The sequence below is a fragment of the Salvelinus sp. IW2-2015 genome, linkage group LG18 (genome assembly GCF_002910315.2).
Source record: "Salvelinus sp. IW2-2015 linkage group LG18, ASM291031v2, whole genome shotgun sequence".
Lineage (NCBI taxonomy): Eukaryota > Metazoa > Chordata > Actinopteri > Salmoniformes > Salmonidae > Salvelinus > Salvelinus sp. IW2-2015.
In genome coordinates, this window is record NC_036858.1 from 16,680,622 (window position 1) to 16,707,307 (window position 26,686).

At 43.1% G+C, this 26,686-nt stretch overlaps 1 protein-coding gene across 3 annotated transcripts; it reads right to left on the reverse strand.

The window, feature by feature from the left end:
- Nucleotides 1-532: 532 nt before the first annotated feature.
- Nucleotides 533-25,539, reverse strand: LOC111978282 (TERF1-interacting nuclear factor 2-like). 3 transcript variants are annotated; one of them, XM_024008259.2, is made up of 9 exons: nt 25,413-25,539; nt 20,593-20,795; nt 14,004-14,108; nt 13,811-13,906; nt 13,544-13,654; nt 12,960-13,086; nt 6,673-7,339; nt 6,529-6,578; nt 533-5,817 (listed from the first exon to the last, which is right to left on the reverse strand). In XM_024008259.2, exons 1-9 carry the CDS (start codon nt 25,435-25,437, stop codon nt 2,846-2,848), a joined length of 4,356 nt encoding a protein of 1,451 aa, XP_023864027.1. In that variant the 5' UTR covers nt 25,438-25,539; the 3' UTR covers nt 533-2,845. The 3 variants fall into 3 exon arrangements, with proteins under 3 accessions (XP_023864027.1, XP_070304441.1, XP_070304442.1); XM_070448340.1 differs by lacking the exon at nt 25,413-25,539 and having other exon boundaries at nt 13,422-13,654; nt 20,593-20,782; XM_070448341.1 differs by lacking the exons at nt 533-5,817; nt 6,529-6,578; nt 6,673-7,339 and having other exon boundaries at nt 13,012-13,086; nt 13,422-13,654.
- Between the last annotated feature and the right edge of the window lie 1,147 nt (nt 25,540-26,686).

The window sequence follows — 26,686 nt, forward strand, 5'->3', positions numbered from 1 at the left end:
ATCTAGTTACCGTCACGAATAAAGCCAGTGAGTTTTTAGGCCCCAAATATCTAGATATCGTAACAATTAAAGCCAGGGAGTCTTTCCTTACCAACAGACAAGGAAAAACCTCAAGTCAGGTCAAGTGAAGGAAAAACTCCCTTACCTGGTAAAAATGCAGAGGCTCAAAGGGATGTGTGTCTATTGAGCCTGGTGAGAGGTGGGATTTGGATGTTCCTTCTTGTTTGTTATCATGTAGCTCCCCCCTCTGGAGTGGAAAATATAGATGCTGAGTATGCATCCAAGGCAGCAATCTTCGCATCTGACTATGTAATGTTTGCGGTCAACAGAGCACACATCCTATCCATTTCACTGAATGTTTCACCTTTTCCTCTGAACTCAGTTATGTTATGTAGTATTATGATTGATCCAAGCCGTGTGCAAATGTGTACGGCACATTGAAGTTGAATATGGGGGTAATTCTCCTTTAAACAACTGTTAATTCTGCAGCTATGCAATCAATATGTGTGGGGTCATGTAAGTGTCAGGCACGTAACGGAAAACAAAAGTATTTTATTATACAAGTGACAATTTCCTCCTTGTTTCAATCATTTAGTTTTTAATTTGGTGTGGTGTTTAAATAACACGACCAATACATTCTGTGACCATTCATTACTGGATAGTATATCAACACATTGGGCATTGGGACACTTTTCTAGAGAAAGGGCATTGGCCAAATTAGAACCTGTGACCTTCTGGTCCCTAAACCAGTGCTTGGACCCCTGCGCCAACAGGGGTCAGGGCAACATTCTTGTTTTTAATATAAAGCTGTTTAGTTAGTGATTTAGAGTAGAAAACAATTGTGATGAGCTAATAATGTTGAAAAACAAAAGCTGCATGGGAATTCAAAATGACACCCTTGTGTGTCACAAATCGCGTCTAACGCCCACCATCTACACTGAGCAAAAAATATAAACGAAACATGCAACAATTTCAAAGATTTTACTAAGTTACAGTGCATGTAAAGAAATCAGTCAATTTAAATAAATTCATTAGGCCCTAAGTTATGGACTTCACATAACTGGGCATATAGATATGCATCTGTTGATAACAAATACCTTAATAAAAAAAGGTAGGGGCGTGGATCAGAAAACGAGTCAGTACCTGGTGTGACCACTATTTGCCTCATGCAGCGCAACACATGTCCTTCGCATAGAGTTGATCAGGCTGTTGTTTGTGGCCTGTGGAATGTTATCCCACTCCTCTTCAACGGGTATGCAAAGTTGCTGGATATTGGCCGGCACTGGAACACGCTGTCGTACACGTCTCTCTAGAGCATCCCAAACATGCTCAATGGGTGACATGTCTGGTGAGTATGCATGCCATGGAAGAGCTGCAACATTTTTAGATTCCAGGAATTGTGTACCGATCCTTGCGACATGGGGCTGTGCATTATTATGCTGAAAAATGAGGTGATGGCGGCGGATGAATGGCACGACAATGGGCCTCAGGATCTCGTCACGGTATCTCTGTGCATTCAAATTGCCATCGATAAAATGCAGTTGTGTTTGTTGTCTGTAGTTTATGCCTGCCCATACCATAACCCCACCACCAACATGGGGCACACTGTTCACAACGTTGACATCAGGAAACCGCTCGCCCACATGACGTCATACACGTGGTCTGCCATCTGCCCATTACAGTTGAAACAGTGATTCAACCGTGAAGAGAACAGTGCGCATCGAATTAATGGTGAGCATTTGCCCACTGAATTCGGTTACGACGCCGAACTGCAGTCAGGTCAAGACCCTGGTGAGGACGACAAGCACGACAGTTTGTGCAGAAATTCTTCGGTTGTGCAAACCCAAAGTTTCATCAGCTGTCCGGGTGGCTGTTCTCTGGTCTTCACGCAGGTGAAGAAGCTGGATGTGGAGGTCCTGGGCTGGCGTGGTTACACATGGTCTGCAGTTATGAGGCCGGTTAGACGTACTGCCTAATTCTCTAAAACGACGTTGGAGGCAGCTTATGGTAGAGAAATGAACATTCAATTCTCTGGCAACAGCTCTGGGGGCCATTCCTGAACATAGATAATAGACCCACTTCCCTGCCGGGTCATGAAGTTGCAGTGCGCAGTTCTTCCTCAGATCTGGGCTTGTCAATACAACAACATCCAACATCCAGATGCAGCTTATGCAAGTTAACAAACATGTAGTCAGATGGTTATCGTCTACAACGCCGCAGATGTCTTCTGAGGATGAATTACCTGGCAAGCTACCAAGCCAGCAAGGTAAAATGTCACAAATAGAGCTCGATAAAGCCAGAAGAATAATACTCTTCTTGAACATAGTTATAACCACCAGTCTTGTGTTTTCATAGTCATCACTATTAAGTTTGTCAAGGTCCCGACATCTACGTATAAATATTCTGCTAGGGGGCTTTTTTACTACGAGAATGCGTGTGGATTACTCAAAGGTGACGTTTGTTTGTAAACCAAAAATGTCTCTATTCAAAGCTAATAAAATAAGAAACCAAAATCACAAGTAAAATGGTGAAGGTCAGGAATTACAATTACTCGCTCTAGTATTTTTTTTTTAGCTGACCATGCCTAAATTGTTGATGTCTGCTCCAACCTTGTTTTGTTTTTAAAGTGTTCCTTCCCACAAGCTTAACACTGAAAAGGCTTCTCCTTTGAGTGAGTAAACATATGTCTTTGTAGCTGTTTATTCGTGATAAAGCGTTCTTGGCCTACAGTGCACGTAAATGGCCACTCTTCTGCATGAAGGAGTTGATGGGTTTTCAAACTACCCTTCAAAGTAAAGTGTTTGCCACAATCCGTGCGAGGATTCTGCTCTCCAGTGTGTCCTCGCTAATGTCTTTTCAGAGTGGGGCACTTTTTCTTATGTTTCTTCAAATTAAACTTCAGCTTAAAAAAATGGCCACAGTCGCGGCACTGGTAAGGGAGTTGATCATGTTGGGATTTGAGGTGCTTTCTCATTAAATACGGACTGTTGAAAGTCTTGTTACACAAACAGCATTTTCTGGATTTGGAGGAAGGCGTAGAATGGCACCTTGCCTTATGTTCCCTCAAATTGAACTTCCTCTTGAAATGTTCTCCACAGTCGAGGCACTGGTAAGGGAGCTGGCCATGTTTGGAATTCAGGTGCTTTCTCATTAAATATGCACTTTGGAAGATTTCATGACACACGTGGCACGTTCTGGCTTTGGAGGACTGTCTTGGAGTAGGACGAACATTAGAAGTGCCAGGGCTCTGGGCTGAAGTGCCATGTGCCTGGGATGTCTTATACTCAAAAGATGTTGTAGACATGTTGTCCTCTTCTGGTTGAGCTGCCTCCTCATGCCCAATCTGCTGATGTTTTTGTAAGTCCTTCGGATTCTCTAGAAAACTTGCTCTCGTATGTTTTTCCAGGTAACAACGCCTAAATTGTTGATGTCTGCTACAACCTTGTTTCGTTTTGAAAGTTTTCCCACAAGCTGAACACTGAAAAGGCTTTTCCCTTGTGTGAGTAAACATATGTCTTTTTAGGTGTTTATTTGTGATAAAGCGTTGTTGGCATAAAGTGCACGCAAATGGCCGCTCTCCTGTATGAAGCCGTTGATGGATTTTCAGACTACCCTTGCAAGTAAAACATTTGCCACAATCCGTGCAAGGAAAAGGCTGCTCTCCTGTATGTACTTGCAAATGTCTTTTCAATCGGCACAGAGATGGGAAGTCTTTACCACATGTATCACATAGATAGGTTGAAGGCTGGAGGATATTTGTCTCACGTTCCCTCGGTGCCAGCGAGTTGCTGCCATCTGCTGGATCAACATCCCTTTGGTGCTGGTTTGGGTTGACTCCCTCACTTGACACCCTCAAGTCTGGCTGTTGTCTCTGAACGTGCTGCAGCGTTGATTGAGAAGTCTTTTTAACACACAAAGGACACTTTCTGGAGCCCAAATGAATGGCAAAATGTTTCTGTAGTTCAGATTTGCTTTGGAATGTCTCCCCGCAATCAAGGCACACGTACGTACGTACATCATGTTGAAATTCCATATGCTTTCTCAGATTCTCTCCATTTTCAAATGTTTCATTACACAAAAGACATGTTTCATAATGGTTGGCTATTTTGGAGGATTGTCCTTGAATTGTGAGAGCATTGGAGATTGTTGGGTTCTGGGGTGTAGTGCTGAAGGACTGGGGTATCTCCATCCCATTTTCCACTATTAGAGTCGTGTTGGTCTCTTGGTGATCCCCCCTAGGAGCCTGCTGTTGGTTCACCTGGTTACACCCCTTAAGCTTAGAGAGCTTAAAAGTCTTACCACACTCACAACAAGTGAGGAGCCTCTTTGCCGCCGAGCAAACTTTTTCATGTTTCAGCAAGTGAGAATTTTTGTAGAAATGGTCTCCACAGCCGAGACACTGGTACGGGAGTAGATCATGTTTGGATTTGAGGTGCTTTCTCATTAAATGGACACTAACAAAAGTCTTGTGACACACACGGCATGTTCTGGCCTTGGACAACTGTGTTGGAGTGGGTTTATGGCACTCTTTCTGATGTTCTTTCAAATTAAACTTCTTCCTGAAGTTTTCTCCACAGTGGAGGCACTGGTAAGGGTGCTGAGCATGTTTGGAAATCAGGTGCTTTTTCATGAAATGTATAGTGTCAAAAGTCTTGTGACACAAACGGCATGTTCTGGCTCTGGAAGACTCCTTTCGAGTGGGAAGGACATTGGAAGTGTCGTGGGGCTGGGATATCTGTGTCCCATCCTCAAAAGATGGCATCGGCGTGTTGTCCTCTTCAAATTGAGCTGGCTCTTCAAACACGTTCTGCAGATGTTTCTGTAAGTCCTCCTGACGTTCAAAGCTTTGCAAACACTTGGTGCACTGATATGTGTGAGATCTCACGTGTTTGGTCAAATTGCTTGCTTCAATGAACGTTTTGTCACACAGAGAGCAAGAGAGGAGACTCTTCGCCACCAAGCACTCTTTTTTATGCTCCTTCAAATGAAAGTTCCTTTGGAAATTCCCTCCACAGCCAGGGCACTGGTAAGGGAGTTGATCATGTTTGGATTTGAGGTGCTTTGTCATTAAATATGGACTGTCGAAAGTCTTGTTACACAAACTGCAATTTCTGGCTTTGGAAGACTGATCTGGAGTGGGACGAATGTTGGAAGTTGTTGAGCTCGCCGCCAAGCACAATTTCTTATGTTCCTTTAAATGAAACTTCCTCTTGAAATGTTCTCCACAGTCGCAGCACTGGTAAGGGAGCTGATCATGTTCGGAATTCAGGTGCTTTCTCATTAAATATGCACTTTGGAAAGTTTCCTGACACACATGGCAAGTTCTGGCTTTGGAAAACTCTCTTGGAGTGGGACGAACGTTAGAAGTTGTTGGGCTCAGGGGCGAAGTGCCATTGGGCTGGGATGTCTCGTTCCCATCCTCAAAAGATGTTGTAGACATGTTATCCTCTTCAAAAGATGCCGTAGACACGTTGTCCTCTTCTGGTTGAGTTGCCACCTCACACCCAATCTGTTGATGTTTCTGTAAGTCCTCCTGATGTTCAAAGCTTTGCAAACACTGGGTACACTGGTAAGGACTCTGCTCAGTATGAGATCTCATGTGTGCCGTCAAATCTTTTGCTCCAATGAAAGTCTTCCTACATAAGGAGCACATTTTGACCCGCTTGCTTCTATTAGACTGCCCAATTACATGGGATAGGTCAGGGGCCAAAGAATACTGAGGCATACTGTCAAAAGGTTCTCTGTTCTGTCCACTGCACTCCTCTGAGTGAAAGTCCTTGATGTGGTGGTGCAGTTTCTCTTCCTCTAGGCCTCTACCTAGAGTTGGGGGGGGGAAATGGTGATCTCAAAACATGGCAAAATCTGGGAGAACAAGTAAGGGTCAAACGGTTATAGATACACTGTCTGGCTAAGATATGCAAATTGCTTTAACTTTAGCAGCCATAGGTTTTATGCTATTAACAAAATTGCCAAATGTGACTTTTTGAACATGCACTCCAAGGCAAGTGATTGAAGGGGAAGTACTTTAAAACTTAATGGCAAGTGATTGAAGGGGAAGTACTTTAAAACTTAATGTCAGATGGTTTCTCCCCCTGGATAGTCGTCTATGGGCCGGGATAAACTGTAATCCACGGTTTGGTTTTCTTTAAACAGCCACTACAAACTCCAGCTAACTTTAGCCACAGCCTAGCTAAAAATCAATGGGAGGGGTGGTGCCTGTTATACATGAGTTGGCCATTCTTTTCAACAGACACGGCTAACACCTACCACTCCCATTCATTGTTAGCAAGTGGTGACTGAAATTAGCTGAAGTTTGTAGAAGACTGAACCATAGATTACAGTTTCTCCTGGCCTATAGTATACTTTAGTATACTTTCAGGGTGAGAAACCATCTGACATGACGTTGTAAAATACTTAAAAATACTTACCATTAACATATTATAAACGTTGAGGCAAATATCACTTTAAGAAGCAGATTCTGTATAAAATTGACAGCCTGAATCATAGCTAGGATGATGATTTTCCTACCAGCTGTCCTTTTCTTGGGAACATCATCGTTTGAGGTTACACTGTCTTGTCTGAAAAATACCAAATTGAAGGAGCGTTAGGATTGTAATGGAAGATTACAAGTAGCAAGAATTGTTTCCAGTATAATAATTCACTAATTCTTACTCAGTCTCTGGTGGCTGTCCATTGGCATTCCTCTTACTTTCTGGTGATATGACCCATCCTGCTCTCTGTCCTTGGGATCCCCCTTTTTTAATTTGAAGCCTCTTTCTCCTTAATGTTTGACTCAATGTTGGAGATGACACAGGTAACGGCATATCAGTAATGTCAAGTCGGTGCAGAAGCACCGTGGGCTGACGGAGCAGACAGGAAGTTGACAAACTAGAACTGTCCTGCACTTTCTGTTGGATGCTGTGAGGTTTTTGTATTTTTAGCCCACTGTCAGTTTGAGGTTGGTGAAAAGCTCCATCTAGTTCCCTCTCTCTTGCTGACTCTTTGTCAGCTGTCTCGTGTTTAAGGTTTCCCTCAGTAGTTTCCTTGTGTATACACACCTCTTCTGAACCTTGAATTTGTAAAGACAAAATCTCAACATTCAAATTTCCGTCTGAATGCACCCCTTCTACGCTCTTCACGTAATCTGACTCCAACAAAGGAAGCATTTCTGAATCGTTGTCAGATGAGGCTGGGCTTTGAATGTTCATATGTTCATATGGCAAAGGTTCCTCCGTGGGTTCTGATTTGATCTCTGGGTCAGTTTGATCTGGAAAGATCACAACTGTCTTTAGTGGAGAGAGCGACAGCGATGAGAGGATGTAGTCGACCGAAGATGGAGCTGAGACAGGAAGACAAGAAAAGTCAATGTCAAACAAACCCTGGTTCTTATTTTTTAGTTTTAGGGACACAAACCAATGTCTTTTTATGGCATTGATAATAAACAAGTTGTAACTCCAATTCTATGAGTGGAGTTAGGGGAGTTCTGCTCTTAGTGGTTTACCCCGCTGCCTAGGCAACGAATAGCCTGAGAGAAAATGATGCACACACCTGCAGCCAATGGGAGCACAGGTGTCCCTATATAAGGTGACGCTTCCCCTCAATCAGCCTCCCGAAAAATAATCTTCCGCAAGACTGGGGGTCGGCAGGGCCTTAAGTCCAATGGGGCTCTGCTCCACTCATAGAACTGGAGTTACCACTCCGGTAACTATCGTTCTATATCGTGGAGCGGAGCCCCATAGGGGAGCTCTGCTCCTAGTGGTTTAAGGTGGAGCGCCGCGCTCCAAAATGTACTTTTTGCCGAGCCTAACACTTCCAACTTAATGAAAAGGTCGGGCCCAGCAATGGCTGCGACCAAGTCCCACAGTACTGTGACACACTGTGTCACAATATACTGTGTCCTTCAGTACAATCCGCCCCACTCAGTCCAGAGACATAGTCAATGGCTAGTGGGCAGATAAACAGAATATGAGCCTTACTAATCTGAACCAGCAGATAGATGATACTTCAATATCCTGTCAATATTCAATGATTGGTCTAATAGCACTGTAAAACTAGTTGCAGAAACTATTTCCCTCATCCTTCCGCCCAAACATAGTCATAGACTTGTGGGCAGGTTAGAATACATGACCTCTACTGTACTGATCTCTCAGTCAGGAGTCATGTCACATAGTCACCCTAACATGTAAAAGCGGACCTGAAGGAAACCAGTCCATCGGTCCTGCAGTTTTTCCACTTAGTTCAAGTCCTCCAATCGGCTATGCTGAGTACAGACTGAACCATGGTTAGAAGACATATCATACTGATTTCTCAGTAAATCTGCCATATTTAATCTAGAGGCCAAAGCCTATGATTTGTGGGCAGATAGACAGAACATGGGCCATACTAATCTGACTAGCAGATAGATAATACCTCAATATCCCATCAATACACAGTGACCGGTAGTAGTGCAATACCAGTTACAGCACTATTTCCCTCATCCTTCCGCCCCAACACAGTGATACAATGGTGGGCGGGTCAAAAAAACACGTTCTCTACTGTCTGAATATCAGTCAGGAGACGTGACATATGTCTCTCTCTCTCTCAATGGAAAAGAACAGGGCCTAATGGGAACCATGCCCAACAGCCCTTCATCTTTTCCTCCTAGCTCAAGTCCTTCCATCCAGTACAGAGTGAGCCAAGAGAGTTAGAAGACATATCCAAAAGGTAGAAACGGATAAAAGGAGCCGGTGACGACCATGACGCCGCTGCACAGATATCCTCTATTCATTCCCGTTCCTCTGAAAAGGGCAGTAGATGCCGCTACTCCATGAGTGGACTAAGCTCTTACACCCTGAGGCAATGGCCGCCCTGCTGCCTCAATACCAGTGAGACAGCCGCTGTTTAGAAAGTCGTCTCGCACCGTGACACACAAAGAGCTTGTTGATGACCTAATCGCCGCTGTGCACTCCACGTAGCGTGCCAAGCAATGAAGCCGGTCTGTGACCTATATGAGCTCTTAATAACCTTCGGCATAAATGCCGGGTTAGGACGTAACACCGCCCTGCTCAGATCGCTATTAATGGCCAGGCAGTTGGGTCTCGTCGAAAGAGCACACAAATCACTGACACGCTTAGCCGTAGTCAAAGTGAGCAACAGTGCCGCCTTCAGAGATAACATCTTGAGGGGGATTTGATTAAATGGTTCGATCGGCGTCTTGCTGAGCGCCTTGAGGACCAAGGCCAAATCCCACTGAGGAAGCGTGGCTCTAGGCATCGGCCAAAGGCGCCGCGTTCCAAATAGGAACCGTTTCACTAGAGGGTGTCTGAAGACATTGTCTCTGCCAAACCCCTCATGACAAGCTGAAATCGTCGCCACAACACCTTAATGGTGGCGGGTGAGCGCTGCTTGTCAAACATGAACTGTAGGAAAGAGAGCACACTCTCGACCTGACAGCACACGGGGTCTACATTTTCTGTGGCGCACCATTGTGAAAACACGTTCCATTTGCTGGTATAAGTCCTGGATGTAGAACTGGCACGGGAGCCCTGTATGGTTCTGATTACTGAATCAGATAACCCACGGCGCTCTTAGGAGCCAGACCATCAGTGGTTGGCCGATTATGGGCAATTGCTCTATCATTCCTCCCGCCTGAGACGTCGCGTGCCATCGATGTGGAATAGGCCAAGGTGGCGAAAGCAGCATCTGAATCATCTCCGCGAGCCAAGGGGCCACTGGGCGATCGGGGGCTATCAATACGATTGACAGGCCGCCTGTTCTCACTCGGGCTAACAGTGGGAGAATGCAGGACAGCGGTGGAAATGCATACAGGAGAACATTTGGCCACGGCTGGTGCGCAAAAGCTTCCGTCCCTAGTGGTGGTTCGTCCTGGGCTCGAAGAGAGAACCAGAGGAGGCAATGTGCGCTCACGCGTGATGCGGAAAAGTCCACCTAGGCTATCCTGAACCGTTCCAATATTTGGAGAACAATGTCGGGGTGCAGATGCCAGCACGTTGCGACCCCGCAGGGTGGGCGCGAAGGGGGTCAGAACCAGTAGAACTGTTTCCAACTCTAGGAGGTTGATGTGATGTCCCGAGGGAGACCACACACTTCCGATCGCCAGAGTCTGACATGTCCTTCCCCATCCAGTCAGACAAGCGTCTGTAAACCCTGGAGTGTAGGAGGACACTCTGCCTATTGGGAGCCCTTGCGTCAGAATGCACGGGTCTCTCCAATAGTTCAGGTCCACTCTGAGCGAGAGGGGAACCACAAACAACCGACGAAGATGCCGCACTGGGTCTAGTCGTAGTTGGGCGAACCATCGCTGTGTTCTGCGCATGTGCAGTAGTCCCAGCGGAACCACGGAGTGGGCAGACGTCATGAGACCCAAGAGTGTCATGACCGAATGCGCCATCACTGTGTGATTCGGATGAAACTTTCGTAGGAATAGCAACAGGGCAGCCCGACAAGGATCCGAAATTTGAGCCTTCATAGTCAGTGTCTAGCTGCAATCCCAGGTAGACAATCCGATGACTGGGCCAAGGTGCGCTCTTTTCCCAATTCACAGCAAACTCCCAGACGCGTGAGATGAATCACAGTCTGTGTCGTGTGTGCGATCGCCAGCTCTGCTGATGGGGCAAGACCAGTAGGTCGTCTAGGTAGGCCAAGTCCCTTATCCCCTGACGATGCAATGGTTTGATTGCCGCCTCCACGCATTTGGAAAAGGTGCGAAGTGCCAGGGTGAACCCGAATGGCATTCTCACATACTCGTACGCCACCCCTTGGGAGGTGAAACGCAGAAACTTACTGTGACGCGGATGTACCGGCACATGGAAGTACACGTCCTTTAGGTCTATGCTTATACAAAAGTCTGTTGTGGACACATTCCAGCAAATGCTTTGTCATAAGCATTCAAAAGGGCCCTTTGGCTACACTCTCGTGAAGAATGTGTAGATCCAGTATTGGCCTCATTACCCCCGTCTTTTTTGGCACTAGGAAGTAGGGCGAATATAGCCCGTTGTTCCTTTGCTCGCGGGGAACTACTGTGACCGCCTCCTTCGCCAAAAGTTCCATAATCTCTGCAGTGAGAGCGGCGACTTTCTCTGGCGATTTCATCACCGTTTCCACCATGCCCGGAAACGGGGGAGGAGTCCAATGGAATTGGATGGCATAACCCTTCTCCAACGTCCCAGGCTGCTCTTTAAAACCTCAACCACATTACTCCTAGGAGTTTGTGGTGTGGGTTTTTTATGAGGTATAGCATGGCGGCTCATCAAAGGTGTCCGCTTTGCCGCCCTCTTATCATTCCCACTCACACCGTCCTCATGTGTGCGCTTAGCTACGCACTCATAGTGGGGCTGTGCGACACTCAGAGTGGTGAGAGGACGAGAGAGAAAGAGAAAGAGGGAACCTGAAAGTGTTTTTGGTTTGTCTTGGAAAAGAGGTTCTCTTGTGACAAAGTCAATTGGAACACAAACAACACGTCGGCTACTCCCTCCCTATACAGGGGTGGGGGGGATAGTGGGCACAATCGAACAGGATGATGTGCTCTCTTATATCCTCACCCCCTCGTTTCGTCATGGCCGACGTCTCTTCTGGCCAACCTTAGGGTGCCGCCAGGGTGACGTCACGACCACCTCTCTTGCCGGCGGGGCCGGCTGCTCTCTCCGGCACTGCAGGAGGGGCGGGGCCCACTCTCGTGGCGCTGGATGTTGTTGTCTTTCGCCGGGCTCGCCGTCTGGCAGTAAACCCAGGTCTATTGGTGACGTCCTGCCAGCGGKAGATGTCTAGATAATTGCTTCCTCTCGTAATCCAGCTTCCCAACACGCTCCGTCGCTTCTTTGGCGGTGACTCCAAAGAGGCCGTCGTCAGAGATGGGGGCGTTCAACAGCATGGCTTTGTCAGAGACAGCCAGCAGTGTCGTTCCGCGACCACCGAAGTGGCCATGGACCTACCCGCACACACAGCCGATGCTTGGTGACGCTTCTTCTCTCTTCCTCCGACAGCCCAGTCTTACCTGTGGTGAGACGGGACAGAGAGGCTGCCAGGAGGGCAATATTATTTGCTGCTACTACAGCCTGGGCCCCTAGTACAAAGGACTTCTCAACCAGCTGCGTTGTGAGTCGGTCCTTTGATGTGGGTAGAATGGCCTTCTTGGACGAGGGCCAGGAGCTCGAACCCGGGACGAGATACGCAGCCATTGCGCTCTCGAGCCTGGGGATCCCCTGAGAAATTCCCACTCGTCTGCCGTCCACTCTGGTGAATGGGATATAAGCTATGGCCGGCGCTCGCGCCGTCAAAGGTGACTCATGAGCCCTCCACGTACTTTCTGAGCGAGGGCATGGCAGGAGCCAATGTCAGTGGAATGGAGTGTTCCATGCACCTACCAACATCCTCGTCATCTCCAGAGGCGGCACCGTCATATGATGCCTCAGAAGCTGAGGCTAACACTGACATTGCGTCAAAAAATGAACACCGCTGCGTCCTCTCCTCAAAAAATAAAGGCATTGTGGGGGATTTGTGAGGCCGCTCCTAGCGTGCTGTGACCCTAAGCACACGAAACACAGGTCGTGTGAGTCCACAGCCGCCATAGTGGAGCAGCGACACTGAGCTCTTAAAAGAGCTTTTGGGTTGGGTGGAAATACCGGTGTGCTCATTTTAGATGGACGACGGTGAGGACTTTGAAATCGACGGCGGGTTTTTCCTGAGACTTATCTTCTCAGCTTCTTCAGTCCAGTCCAAGTCGCTGAAGATAATGGGAGGCTGATTGAGGGGAAGCGTCCCCTTATATAGGGACACCTGTGCTCCCATTGGCTGCAAGTGTGTGCATCATTTTCTCTCAGGCTATTCGTTGCCTAGGCAGCGGGGTAAACCACTAGGAGCAGAACTCCCCTATGGGGCGGAGCTCCACGATATAGAACAGTGAGTTCAAGTTTGTTTGATTTTATGTCATACATTAAAGCTCAGAGTAACGTAGCTCTTACCGTTGGTGTCCACATATTCATATGTGTTGTTGTGGTACTGGAGTAGGGTCTTCAAAGGCTCGGGGTGACACACAAACTGCACACAGTCCTCCAGGATAGAAGGGTCAGGTAGAAACCAAGATGCAGTCTAATGGAAAGAGGAATGGCAATGGTCTCTATAATATCATCTGCATGAATATTTTATATAAAACCGGTTAATAGAAACATCTCTCTATGGATGTTGCATTCTACCATAATTGGATCCAAATAATATGCATTTATATAATTTCAACATTTGGTTTAACCCATAGAGTTGGATAGAGGGCACATCTTTGCAGTGGCGGCATTGAGAGCTATCTCCATTTTAAAGTAGCCAATTTCTTCTTCTACTTCTATTAGTGTATTGACAGTCTGTAAACAAACTGAAAGGGTGCGTACTGCCACCTGGAGTATGTTTTCTGAATAGGTATAAAGCCTACTTACCCAAAGTGGAACACTGTCACCTTTGGTCCAACCCCTACCAACCGATTTGTATAGGATCCCTTTGTAAGGTGATTGTTGTATGAAAGTAGACTGATGATGGCAATAACATCTTAGCATGGTACCTGTTGAAGGGTTGGTGTTGGAAGTAGCTTCTCCAGCCTAGATAGGAACTCCCACACCAGACTCTGCAGTGCGGAGTCATACTTGAGGCCGAATTCCTCTGAATAAACATTCTAGAAAACAAACAAGAACATTATGTCCATGCTTTTGAATTAAAACAATGATCTACGATGCATGTGAAAGTATTCATACCTTTCCCATTTTGGTAACCTTCTAAAGAAAAATGTCATGAATAATTTATCAGCTACACAGTCAGTGACAACACTGACCTGGAAGAAGTGTTCCCTCTCAATTGGGTCTTCCAGCAGGCTTTGAATCAGCTTCAGGAAGTTGGATTCTGATGCCTCCACCTCTGGATCAGGAATCTACAGCAAGCATTGAACAGTCAGTCAATTTAACTAGCCAACGTTAAACAACAGCAAAGTTATCAGTCTTGATATTTCACTGAGTAGCAGCACTCACCTCATTTTCCCTATGAGTGATGACACAGGATCTAAGCCTGTTCAGGTGTGGCTGGATGGTCTCGGGGTCGGCTAGGTGATCTGTACGACACAACTCCAGAACCAGCTGATGGAGTAAAAAAATACAATGAATTATTATTTACAGCAACCTGCAAGTAAGAGACTATGGGAAACATTTCGTAGTGCAAAATCAATGTGTTAATTGCTAAATTTACCATAAACCTCATCGTAATCTAGCATCGTGATATAATTTTATTTAAAATAAAATAAATTGACCATTTATGTATTGCTCAGTTCACTAAACTAGTTAAATAATCGCCTCCTTACAATGTACATTGTTGAAGAAATGTTTCTAATTAAATCTTGGTGCCAGATTACAATGAGGTTTATGGTAAATTTTGCACCAACAAATTGATTTTGCACTACGAAAATGTCACCCTACACATGTACAGTGCCTTCAGAAAGTATTCACAACCCATGACTTTTTCCATAGTTTGTTGTGTTACAGCCTGAATTTAAAATTGATTAAATTTAGATTTTGTGTCACTGGCCTGCACACAATGCCCCATAAATGTGAAAATGTTAAAAATGAATAAAAAATTTAAAGCCGAAATGTCTTGAGTCACTAAGTATTCAACCCTTTTGTTATGGCAAGCCTAAATAGGTTCAGGAGTAAAAATGTGCTTAACAAGTGTGCAATTATAGTGTTTAACATTATTTTTGAATGACTACCTCATCTCTGTACCCCACACACACAGTTATCTGTAAGATCCCCCAGACGAGCAGTGAATTTCAAACACAGATTCAACCACAAAGAACAGGGAGGTTTTCCAATGCCTCGCAAAGAAGGGCCCCTATTGGTAGATGGGTAAAAATAAAACAAGCAGACATGGATATCTCTTTGAGCATGGTGAGGTTATTAATTACACTTTGGAGGTGTATCAATACACCCAGTCACGACAAAGATACAGGCGTCCTTCCTAACAGTTGCTGAGAGGAACGAAACCGTTCAGGGATTTCACCATGAGGCCAGTGGTGACTTTAAAAAGTTACCGAATGTAATGGCTGTGATAGGAGGAAAATGAGGATGGATCAACAACATTGTAGTTACTCCACAATAGTAACATAAATGACAGTGAAAAGAAGGAAGCCTGTAGAGAATACAAATACTCCAAAACATGCATCCTGTTTGCAATAAGGCACTAAAGTAAAACTGCACAAGATGTGTCAAAGAAATTAACTTTATGTCCTGAATATAAAGTCTTATGTTTGGGGCAAATCCAACAACCCTGAGTACCATTTTTCATATTTTCAAGCATGGTGCTGGCTGCGTCATTTTATGAGTATGCTTGTCATAGGCAAGGACTAGTGAGATTTTTGGGATAAATATAAATGGAATAGAGCTAAGCACAAGCAAAATCCTAGAGGAAAACCTGGTTCAGTCTGCTTTCCAACAGACACTGGGAGACATTCACCTTTCAGCAGGACAATAACCTAAAACAAGGCCAAAGACACACTGGAATTGCTTACCAAGACAACATTGAATGTTTTTGATTGGTCTAGTTCCAGTTTTGACTTCTATGGTAAGACTTGAAAATGGCTGTCTAGCAAGGATCAACAACCAACTTGACAGAGATTGAAGAATAACATTTCTAAAAATAATGTGCAAAGCTCTTACAGGCTTACCCAGAAAGACTCACAACTGTAATCGATGCCAAAGGTGATTCTAACATGTATTGACTCAGGTGTGAGAATACTTATGTAAATTATATATTTCTGTATTTGATTTTCAATACATTTCTAAAAACATGTTTTCACTTTGTCATTATGGGGTATTGTGTGTAGTAGGCTTGGGAGGTATACCGTATACTGGAGAAATTTCCAATACCGTTGAAACTATTTATTAGAAGTTTTTCAATACATTTTAATATTTGTAGCTATTTTTTAAGTAAATACAGTTCAAGTCGGAAGTTTACATACACAAACTCAGTTTTCACAATTCCTGACATTTAATCCTAGTAAAATTCCCTGTCTTAGGTCAGTTAGTATCACCACTTTATTTTAAGAATGTGAAATGTCAGAATAATAGTAGAGAGAATGATTTATTTCAGCTTTTATTTCTTTCATCACATTCCCAGTGGGTCAGAAGTTTACATACACTCAATTANAATAAGTCTTCAGTTTAATAATGCCAAAGACATGACAGGGGTCAGGAGCTGGGATCAAAAATATATATACAGTTGAAGTCGAAAGTTTACATACACCTTAGCCAAATACATTTAAACTCAGTTTTTAATAATTATAATAATATAATCAGAGTAAAAATTCCCTGTCTTAGGTCAGTTAGGATCACCACTTTATTTTAAGAATGTGAAATGTCAGAATAATAGTAGAAAGAATTATTTATTTCAGCTTGTATTTCTTTCATCACATTCCCAGTGGGTCAGAAGTTTACATACACTCAATTAGTATTTGGTAGCATTGCCTTCAAATTGTTTAACTTGGGTCAAACATTTTGGGTAGCCTTCCATAAGCTTCCCACAATAAGTTGGGTGAATTTTGGCCCATTCCTGTTGACAGAGCTGGTGTAACTGAGTCAGGTTTGTAGGCCTCCTTGCTCGCACACGCTTTTTCAGTTCGGCCAACAAATGTTCTATAGGATTGAGGCCAGGGCTTTGTGATGGCCACTCCAATACCTTGACTTGTTGTACTTAAGCCATTTTGCCGCAACTTTGGAAGTATGCATGGGGTCGTTGTCCATTTGGAAGACCCATTTGCGACCAAGCGTTAACTTCCTGACTGATGTCTTGAGATGTTTCTTCAATATATCCACATACTTTTCCTCCCTCATGATGCCATCTATTTTATAAAGTGCACCAGCCCCTCCTGCAGGAAAGCACCCCCACAACATGATGCTGCCACCCCCATGCTTCACGGTTGGGATGGTGTTCTTCTGCGTTTTTAACTGACTTGCCAAAACTATAGTTTGTTAACAAGAAATTTGGTTAAAAAACGAGTTTTAATGACTCCAACCTAAGTGTATGTAAACTTCCGACTTCAACTGTACCTGCAGTCAATGCATTAGGAGATAAAGCAGAAAGGCGTTCTTCATTTCACCTGTCACATTAGGAAGCTTACCTAGTTCACCAGAACAGTTGAGCCTGTTACATGTTTGTTTGTAAATAGCACAATGGGAGAAAGCGGGATCAGGTGAGTCCAGCTGTGTACTGACAGGCGTCGTGTTTTATATTGAAAGGCAACAGTGTTTTTTTGCTTCAACAGAGTGATCAGGGACGTGCAACTATAGTTTTCCTTCACAGAAAATACATTAGTGCAACACACTTGGCAGAAAATAGCTTCATCAGACGACAACAGAAGTGCAACGCTCTGGCTGGCAGCTACACAAGTAAATGAGCTTACCATGAAAAAGCTAGGTATTTTTTTTATCATAGAAAGAATGTAGCCAGCTACATATCCTAATGTTTTGCTTAAAGTTAAGTTAATATTGCAATTTACCTGAGAAAAATAGGCTGGCTACAGTGAGAAAAGTATCAAAGAAAAGTAGCGACAGATCAGTCAGAGGGCTTGTCACGCCCTGACCTTAGTAATCCTTTTTATGTCTCTATTTTGGTTTGGTCAGGGCGTGAGTTGGGGTGGGCATTCTGTTTTGTGTTCTATGTTTTCTATTTCTGTGTGTTTGGCCAGGTGTGGTTCTCAAACAGAGGCAGCTGTCTATCGTTGTCTATGATTGAGAACCATACTTAGGTAGCCTTTTCCCACCTGTGTTTTGTGGGTAGTTGTTTTCTGTTTTGTGTTGCTGCACCTGACAGGACTGTTTCGTTTTCATTCATTCTCTTTGTTATTTTGTTTAGTGTTCTGTTTAAATANGGTAGTTGTTTTCTGTTTTGTGTTGCTGCACCTGACAGGACTGTTTCGTTTTCATTCATTCTCTTTGTTATTTTGTTTAGTGTTCTGTTTAAATAAAAATAACATAAACACTTACCACACCTAATTCAACAGACGATCGTTACAGCACTGTCTGCTGGTAGAATTCCTGTGAATTGTCATCTGAGTATAGAGGTGCAACTGAAGCACAAAATGAGTCTGATGCAGAGCAGAAATTTCAGATCTACGTTTATGAAACGCAGCAAGATATTTCTTAAACGTTTTATATTTTTTTCCCTGCGTGAAAAACGCATAATTCTGCATTAGCATGAACCCTAAGTTTAAATTGCTATCTAAGTAAATGGGTGAATTAATTAGGTGATGGAGCATCATATTCTGTTAGCTTTCTGCCATGTTTGAGAAGTCCTTTGTATGAGTTATTTGTACAGCTGCCACTGCAATCTTGATTTCCTTGCGTTCTCGACCTGTCTGCTCCTCCCCCCTCTTCTCAGAGCAGAGCAGGCAGGCCCGTTGCCCTAGCGACTCCAGACACAGCGTGTAGACATGCTGCTGGAGAGCTAGTGCTGTTCTTCCTTCAGACAAGCACTCATCAAAACTTTGTTCATTTGCACAATGTCTGTCGTTCACATTTGTTGTAAATGTCCAAACTCACCAAAAATGAAATTCGGTAGCCCCTAGACTTGGTCTTTTACCAAGTTTGGACACACCTACTCATTCCAGGGTTTTTCTTTATTTTTACTATTTTCTACATTGTAGAATAATAGTGAAGACATCAAAACTATGAAATAACACATATGGAATCATGTAGTAACCAAAGAAGTGTTAAACAAATCAAAATATATTTTATATCTTAGATTCTTCAAAGTAGCCACCCTTTGCCTTGAGGACAGCTTTGCACACTCTTGGCATTCTCTCAACCAGCTTCATGAGGAAGGCTTTTCAAACAGTCTTGAAGGAGTTCCCACATGTACTGAGCACTTGTTGGCTGCTTTTCCTTCACTCTGCGGTCCAACTCATCCCAAAACATTTCAATTGGGTTGAGGTCGGGTGATTGTGGAGTTCAGGTCATCTGATGCAGCACTCCATCACTCTCCTTCTTGGTCAAATAGCCCTTACACAGCCTGGAGGTGTGTTTTGGGTCATTGTCCTGTTGAAAAACAAATGATAGTCCCACTAAGCCCAAACCAGATGGGATGGCGTATCGCTGCAGAATGTGTCCTGAATTCAAAATAAATATGCCTTGAATTCAAAATAAATCACAGACAATGTCACCAGCAAAGCACCCCCACACCATCACACCTTCTCCTCCATGATTCACGGTGGGAACCCCACATGCGGAGATCATCCGTTCACCTACTCTGCGTCTCACATCGACAAGGCGGTTGGAATCAAAAATCTCAATCTCAAAATTACAGATTTCCACCAGTCTCATGTCCATTGCTTGTGTTTCTTTGCCCAAGCAAGTCTCTTCTTCTTATTGATGTCCTTTAGTAGTGGTTTCTTTGCAGCAATTTGACCATGAACGCCTGATCCACGCAGTCTCCCCTGAACAGTTGATGTTGAGATGTGTCTGTTACTTGAACTTTGTGAAGCATTTATTTGGGCTGCAATCTGAGGTGCAGTCAACTCTAATGAATGTGTCCTCTGCAGCAGAAGTTCCTTTCCTGTGGCGGTCCTCATGAAAGCCAGTTTCATCATAGAGCTTGATGGTTTTTGCAACTGCAATTGAAGAAACATTCAAAGTTCTTGAAATTTTCCGGATTGACTGACCTTCATATCTTAAAGTAGTTATGGACTGTCATTTCTTTTTGCTTATTTGAGCTGTTCTTGCCATAACATGGACTTGGTCTTTTACCAAATAGAGCTATCTTCTGTATACCAACCCTACCTTGTCACAACACAACTGATTGGCTCAAACGCATTAAGGAGGAAAGAAATTCCACAAATTAACTTTTAACAAAGCACACCTGTTAATTTAAATGCATTCCAGGTGACTACCTCATGAAGCTGGTTGAGAGAATGCCAAGAGTGTGCAAAGCTGTTATCAAGGCAAAGGTTGACTACTTTGAAGAATCTCAAATATAAAATAAATATTGTTTAACACTTTTTTTGTTACTACATGATTCCATATGTGTTATTTCACCCCGTCTTCACTATTATTCTACAATGTAGAAAATAGTACAAATAAAGACACACCCTGGAACGAGTAGGTGTGTCCAAACTTTTGATTGGTATTGTATATATGTATAACTTTAAGAGCTGGATTGCCTGTCACTGAAATTAGTTTATTTTCTTTTGAGGTCGTTAGCATATTTAGCTAGCAGCCTCCATGGAAATTCACTATTACTTGTGCTCATTCTGTTAGCATTCTAGTAATAGACGCCCATGTTTTTTTTGCGTTTTTGGCACCCCTTTGTGTACTAAGCCAGTAATACTGTAAATCACAGGATGAAAGAAGGACGATATGAAAATCTGAATACCTCCCAACCCTAGTGTGTAGATGGGTGAGAGAGAAAAAAATCATTTTAATCCATTTTTAATTCAGGCTGTGACAACAAAATGTGGAGTAAGTTAAGAGGTATGAATACTTTCTGAAGGCACTGTATATAGTCTGTGACCTCACCCCCTGTACTTGAACAAGTGTCCCATCCCTCCTCTCCTTTTCCATCCATGCCATTTCTCACCTGTGCCCGCAGCCCCATGATGAGTTGGACTCGCTCTCTGTAACTCATCAGATCAGGAACGACCTCCAACACAGTGGTGACAAACTCCTCCACCAAGCCATAGTCCATTATGTCTCCACGCTGAACAACTTGCCACAGAGCTGCAGACACCAGACGCAGTGGAGGAACAAAAAGGCGCAAAGATGACAGTGGAAGAGGTCCATCTACAGAAACACAAATTCAAAAAGTTAGCTTGATAACAAATACCTTATAAAATACTTATATGAAGACAATTTCATAATAATAAGCAATATTTGTTCAATTTTCTTGTTGTCAAACAAGGCTTTGAAAAAATTATTTAAAAAGAAAAGATTATGTAAAATAATATTCATTGTATTTTTCTAGAGGCAATCTGCAGTCACCCCACCGCTGGAGAAATGTAACCACTCTCAAATTCATGAACAGAGCTATGGATACAAGGCCTGACCATCCATGACAAAATACGTTTTAACCATGTGTTGCGGCTATACAGTATTTGTTTACAATTACATTGTTTACAAACAAACAAGTAAAACAAGCTTTTATTTTGGATTCTGATGGAGTACGACAGTTGAACTAAGCTCATGAGGCATACATTATATTCTTCAAGAAGTCAGTTCAATTATTTGAATTCCATTTCGTTCGTTTTTTTTTGTGCGCTCTATGCGCACACTTCAGTTTCTCTACAGATAAATCAGATACAGCCCGAACTGTGTGATGTTGTAGTTTCCAACATGCCAATTTTCAACATAGTTTAGCGCATAAAACGTGGTAATGAACTACAATGACCCTTATCCATTGTGCATCTACTTGTCCTGTCTGTGTTTCTTTTACGCCTTCTACGGAAAAGACCAGAATGTGCAATCGTGAGGGGATATAGAGAGCAGCTGTTGCTTCGCGAGGTATCTCTACCTGAAAATACATGATCAAAGTGATTGACAGTTGGTATTCAACACTCATAAAAGTGTGTCTTATTTACTTTGAAGAACTACAAAATAGTGATTTTGTCAGACTGCATAGGAAGCGGCTCTATAGAGATCACTTAGAATGAAATTATAGTCATCAAATAATATGCACAACTGAAATATTTTTGTAAAGTAATGTGAATAAATTATGGTTAATAAGTGATAAGCAYTAATGGGCAGTCACTACCATCATGGGACTTTTATTAATTGTTTATTCTGTGTTGTTACAGCATTCAATCCAAATCAAAAACCGTGATTTAAAAAAAAAAAATCGAACCGACCTCAAAAAGCACTAATCGCTCAGCACTATTAATTTTAAAGTACATTTTTTTTATATAGAAATCACAGATTGCCCCTTAAATACTCTTTGATGTAAAGTCCCCTGTTTAGGGAACCTGCATGGTTCTGGAACCGTTTCCGACCGACATTTTCGCTTATAAATCTATCTGTGGACACCGTAGATCAAAATGTCTCACATTGAGCGGTAGCCCTGAGTGTCATGGACACAGGAGTTTGTCTCTTCTGCCTGTATGAAGCAGGATGTGAAATCCGACACCACTTGAAGCTGGGATGTCCCTCGTACCATTTCATTTGCTCTTTCGACTATCCAACTCCTGGRTGAACCCTACGTCACAGCCACTAACAACGCATATTCCTGGAATCCTTACACCATAACGCAGCAGGAGAGTGGTTTCGTCGCTGTAGCATATTCAGAGGTCGATTTACTAAGGCTTTCCCCAACTAAAATAAATATTGTGTCAACCGAAAGTCGTCTGTTCTTTCGACCAATTGATTGCTCTAAATGTTTAAACATGTATTTTTCCATATATAGACACACCCTATGTGTTTTAATAAAGTCAACTATATGCATTGAGTTTGTCTGATGCTTTAAGCTTACGGTTTGATGCCTCAAGAGGGTGCCAGAGATCTAGATAACCAGAAGAAGAAAAAATACCTGACTCAACTATTCTCCTCCCGCTCCTGCTGGCTTTTGCAGATTCGGCCATTACTCTCCTGAAGTTGACGGTAATAGGCTACACGAGGAGTCGGCAACCTTTCTCATGTGGAATGCCAATTTATCTTACCATTTCTACCGATCTGTGTGCCAATTTTCATATGCAAATTTTCGTGACACAGTTTAATTTAATTTATAATGACGTCTTCATACCTCAAAATCATTGTCATGTGGTTAATCAAAATTCTATCCAAATCTAAATGAAAAAGATACAAACCTAAAACATTACTTATAATGCCATTGACAACTATGTAAAAATATCCTACATAAAGCCAACAAATAAAAACATTGAAACCTGCAGGTAGAAAATATCCCGATAAAAATAAATATCCTATAAATCCCATTGGCTACACATGGCTTGTCTGCAACGAACTTGAAACATTGTATCAACTATTAACTTGGGTCAGGCCCGAAGCTTGTGCAAGCAAACTTGCAACATAGTATAAAATATTCTGGTCTCTCAGAGTTTCCTATGCCAGTGAGCTCTGGACAGACACAGCTGTAGGCTATTAGCGCAAGGGATAAGAAGCAGTGCTTGACTTGGGCATGAGCTCACCGGAGCTGAGTACCGGCAATTCAAATGTTCTACTGCTTGAGCTCCTGTTCATCTTTTAGAATATTAGCTCAAAAGTATTGTGGAGCTCATGCACCTAAATATAAACAGTACCAGCACCCAAAATGAGTACCGGAACCTATTTCATTCCAAGTCAAGCACCGATTCCACTGGATCAGAGCATGACAGGTCATTAGTGGTGGTGTGTTAAGCCAATCAGAAATACTATCAGATCCCCAAATGGTCACATTTATATGCCTACATTTGCACGCAGGCCAGGTAGCCTATAGGCCTACTTCTATGCGTGCGTGTACTTACTCAACATTGACAGGAGTGCTCCTAACAAAAGACAATGTATACATTTACATTACTCATAAATGGAATGAAATAAACCAAAACTTGTTTCTCACAAGTGTACCATAGGCTGTGCACTCTGCAAACAATGTGTTCACTCTGACAGTGAGAATGGGAAGACAGAAATAATAATATTGAATGCATTAAAAGAAATGACCGTAACCAAAGTAACAAACATTGTAGATTAGAAATTATAGGAATTAACAGTAAATGTACTACTGGTGATATATGGAATGGGGAATTGATATACACTAACAATCAAATGCAAACAATTCACACAATGAAGTTACGAAACAATAAATATGCACAAATTGGCGAGAGAGAGCTCATTCTGGAGAGAGAAGTGCATTGTGCATCTGGGCGAATAGTCAATACAACGTCTACATTGGCCAAGCAGAAGTCAGGGCATTCATACTTCTTGCGCTTCGCGGAGCAGTGGAGAGCTGTTGTCAAGGAAGTGAGTCTGTGTTTATACAGGATGTACCGCTCCCACCTACTGTCAACCAATCAGGTCAATGCTATACAGAGCCCTCTGTATTGTTACAAAATTTGGGATCTGCAAATTTGGGAATCTGCATCGCCATGTACACAGCTTGATTTGGCCTCTGCATGCCTCCACAATTGTGTCACACCTTCCATATGGAGCCTCCGACCACATTTTTGAACTAAGCATAAATTGGCTTTTAGTCTAGGCCTCCGCAATGGATTAGTTCACTGAGATGGGCGCAACTATATGTATTTGTTAATGCTCGACTAAAACAATCTCGGGCGACCAACAGCCTAACGACCAAACAATCGCCAAGTCGAATAATTGGGGTCAGCCCTACAATTTATAGACAGAAATCTAAAATAATTAATAGATTTGAAACAAAAACACTTTGCCATTGACAGACAATATTAATATGAGATGAAAGGCGAGTTCCTAACTAGTTCAGGAAGCCAAGCTAGAGCTCTGTGAGAAGTTCACAGCAGTGGGGGCACATTTAATCAAGAGAGACCTTTCAAAAATATGCACATTTCAAGCCATATTCATACAGAAATATAAAATGTATTATTTTCATATTTGTACTGTGTACTTCAGCATGTGTCTTCACAAGTGACTACACCTAGGCAATTTTATTTTTTTAAATGACCAGAAAGGTGAGATTTTTACCTTTCTTGGAGTACGCAGCATTACTAGTAATTGTTTATGGCCCTCATGATAAATCATTACTTTCGGCGATTACGTAAATTACATTTTTGATTACATTCAAGAGGTTTTAATAATATTGTACTACAGATAATTCATGGAAATAAAGCGCTAGCTACTTGCATCTGCAATTTTGCTCTATTGTTTTGTTGGTGTTTTGTACCAAGCAAAAATGTCTGACGTCACGAAAACGATGTGTGCGCTTACATGGGGCAGAAGTCAGCCTGTTGTGATTCTGGAATGGCCAGACTGCTAGCAAGAATGACAAGCAATTGACGTGGGAGGGCCGTCCGTAAGTGGCTTGTTTCGTCTTGTTATTGATACCGTGTCTTGTTTTCATGTCAATGCTAATATGATGTATTTGAGAGAGAACCAGTGGTCATTGTGCACATTTATTTATGTTTTCAATAAACATTGGAGCCCAAATATAGCTTACATGTTGTCAATCTAAACCAACCTCATCTGTTTTCCCCCATGGTTGCGCGCCCCTCGTTTTTGTTGCTAAACAACCAACCCGTCTATAAACATACCGTTAATAATATCAGTGTTTAATTTCATACCTTGCCTAACTAGCTAATTCCATAGATGATCATGCAATAACTTTGCTCCCATGGCTGGCAACTAACGTTAGCTAACGTGCTAGCCAATAAATCAGCTAGAAAGCTAACGTTAGTCTTTGGTAAAATCTCTGCAGAGGTGGCGACTACGATAACTGCTTTTATTTACCTTCTTCCTTAAGACGTTTTTGCATGTCGAGCTTCCAGTGTTAACTGTAGTGTATTACTTAACTGACTTTTTCGGAAACAAAATGTGCTAACGCCACTCCAGAGTTTACCAATAAAACCAGGAAGAAACAACGTTACTTCTTCTTTGAGATTTGGTTGGCGGGTCGCATTCAAATGTTAAAGTGCATACACCGCCACCTACTGTACTGTGAGGCCAGTCACTGCCTACCTAACTACATATTTTTTTTAATCTTCATTCGTCCTGCTCTACTAAGAAAGTGAAATAGAGCCCTAGACACCACTTCCCTCTCCCCACCCTACCACCCCAACCCTGTCCAGCCTTCTAACCCTTTCACACAATCTCTCCCTATCTATGTTATACAGTTCACAAAATATCAACACATGCGCCACTGTTTCCTCCACTAAACACTCATCACACAGACCTATTTCATGTCTCCCTATCATCCATAATGTGGCATTTGTAGTTTACTCCACAGAACTTCCTCTCTCCTTACATCCCATACTCCCCACCTCTTCCTTAACTGACTGGTGTACACAATAAAATTGCCTCCCCTTACTACTGGCATCCCACTACCTTTGCCAAAGATCGAGCCCTTTTACCCAGATCAAGGACTCGACTTCCCTGCGGTACCTGAATAACTACCCCCTCTCTCCTCACCGCACTCTTAGCCACCACATCAGCCTTCTCATTACCCTCCATGGGCGGGAAACCAGAAAAAGCTTACCACCACTCCCATCCCATTAACAGCGCCATCATCTCCACAAACAAGTATCCCCTATCCGACCTGCTCGTATTCACACTGCTCAACACTGCAGCTGAATCAGAGCAGATCACCACTGAGTGGATTCACCTCCTCTACCCATCTCAAACCTATAATCATGGCCATCAACTCGGCCGGCATACACTGACACATAATCAGTTAACCGCTTACAAACATTGAAATCTTTGATATACACCCCTGCCTCCACCCCACCACTGCCTGGATCCTTTGAACCATCTCTATATATCCTTAAAAACAAATAAAACCGATTATCTATATACAGTATCTCTCCACACACCGTCTCACGTCCTCACCCCATTCTCTCCTACCCTCAATCATATCCACATCTACACGTGGTTTCGGAAACAGCCACGGAGGAACGTTCCCCAATGCAATTGCCGGCCTTATCTCTCTCTCCCCCAGTCCATAATTCTACCACTTTCTTCCCAATTGTCCACCCGTACTCCCTCTGAATACCCCTCCTCGCTCCCAG

Bases quoted from the DNA above. Each gene is read 5' to 3' on its own strand.
- LOC111978282 (XM_024008259.2), bottom strand. From the start codon at position 25,437: ATGCAAAAACGTCTTAAGGAAGAAG. The intron at 13,907-14,003 runs GTGAGTGCTGCT...TGCTTGCTGTAG, and splicing joins TCACTCATAGGGAAAATGAG to ATTCCTGATCCAGAGGTGGA. The intron at 6,579-6,672 runs GTAAGAATTAGT...GGTATTTTTCAG, and splicing joins GGACAGCCACCAGAGACTGA to ACAAGACAGTGTAACCTCAA.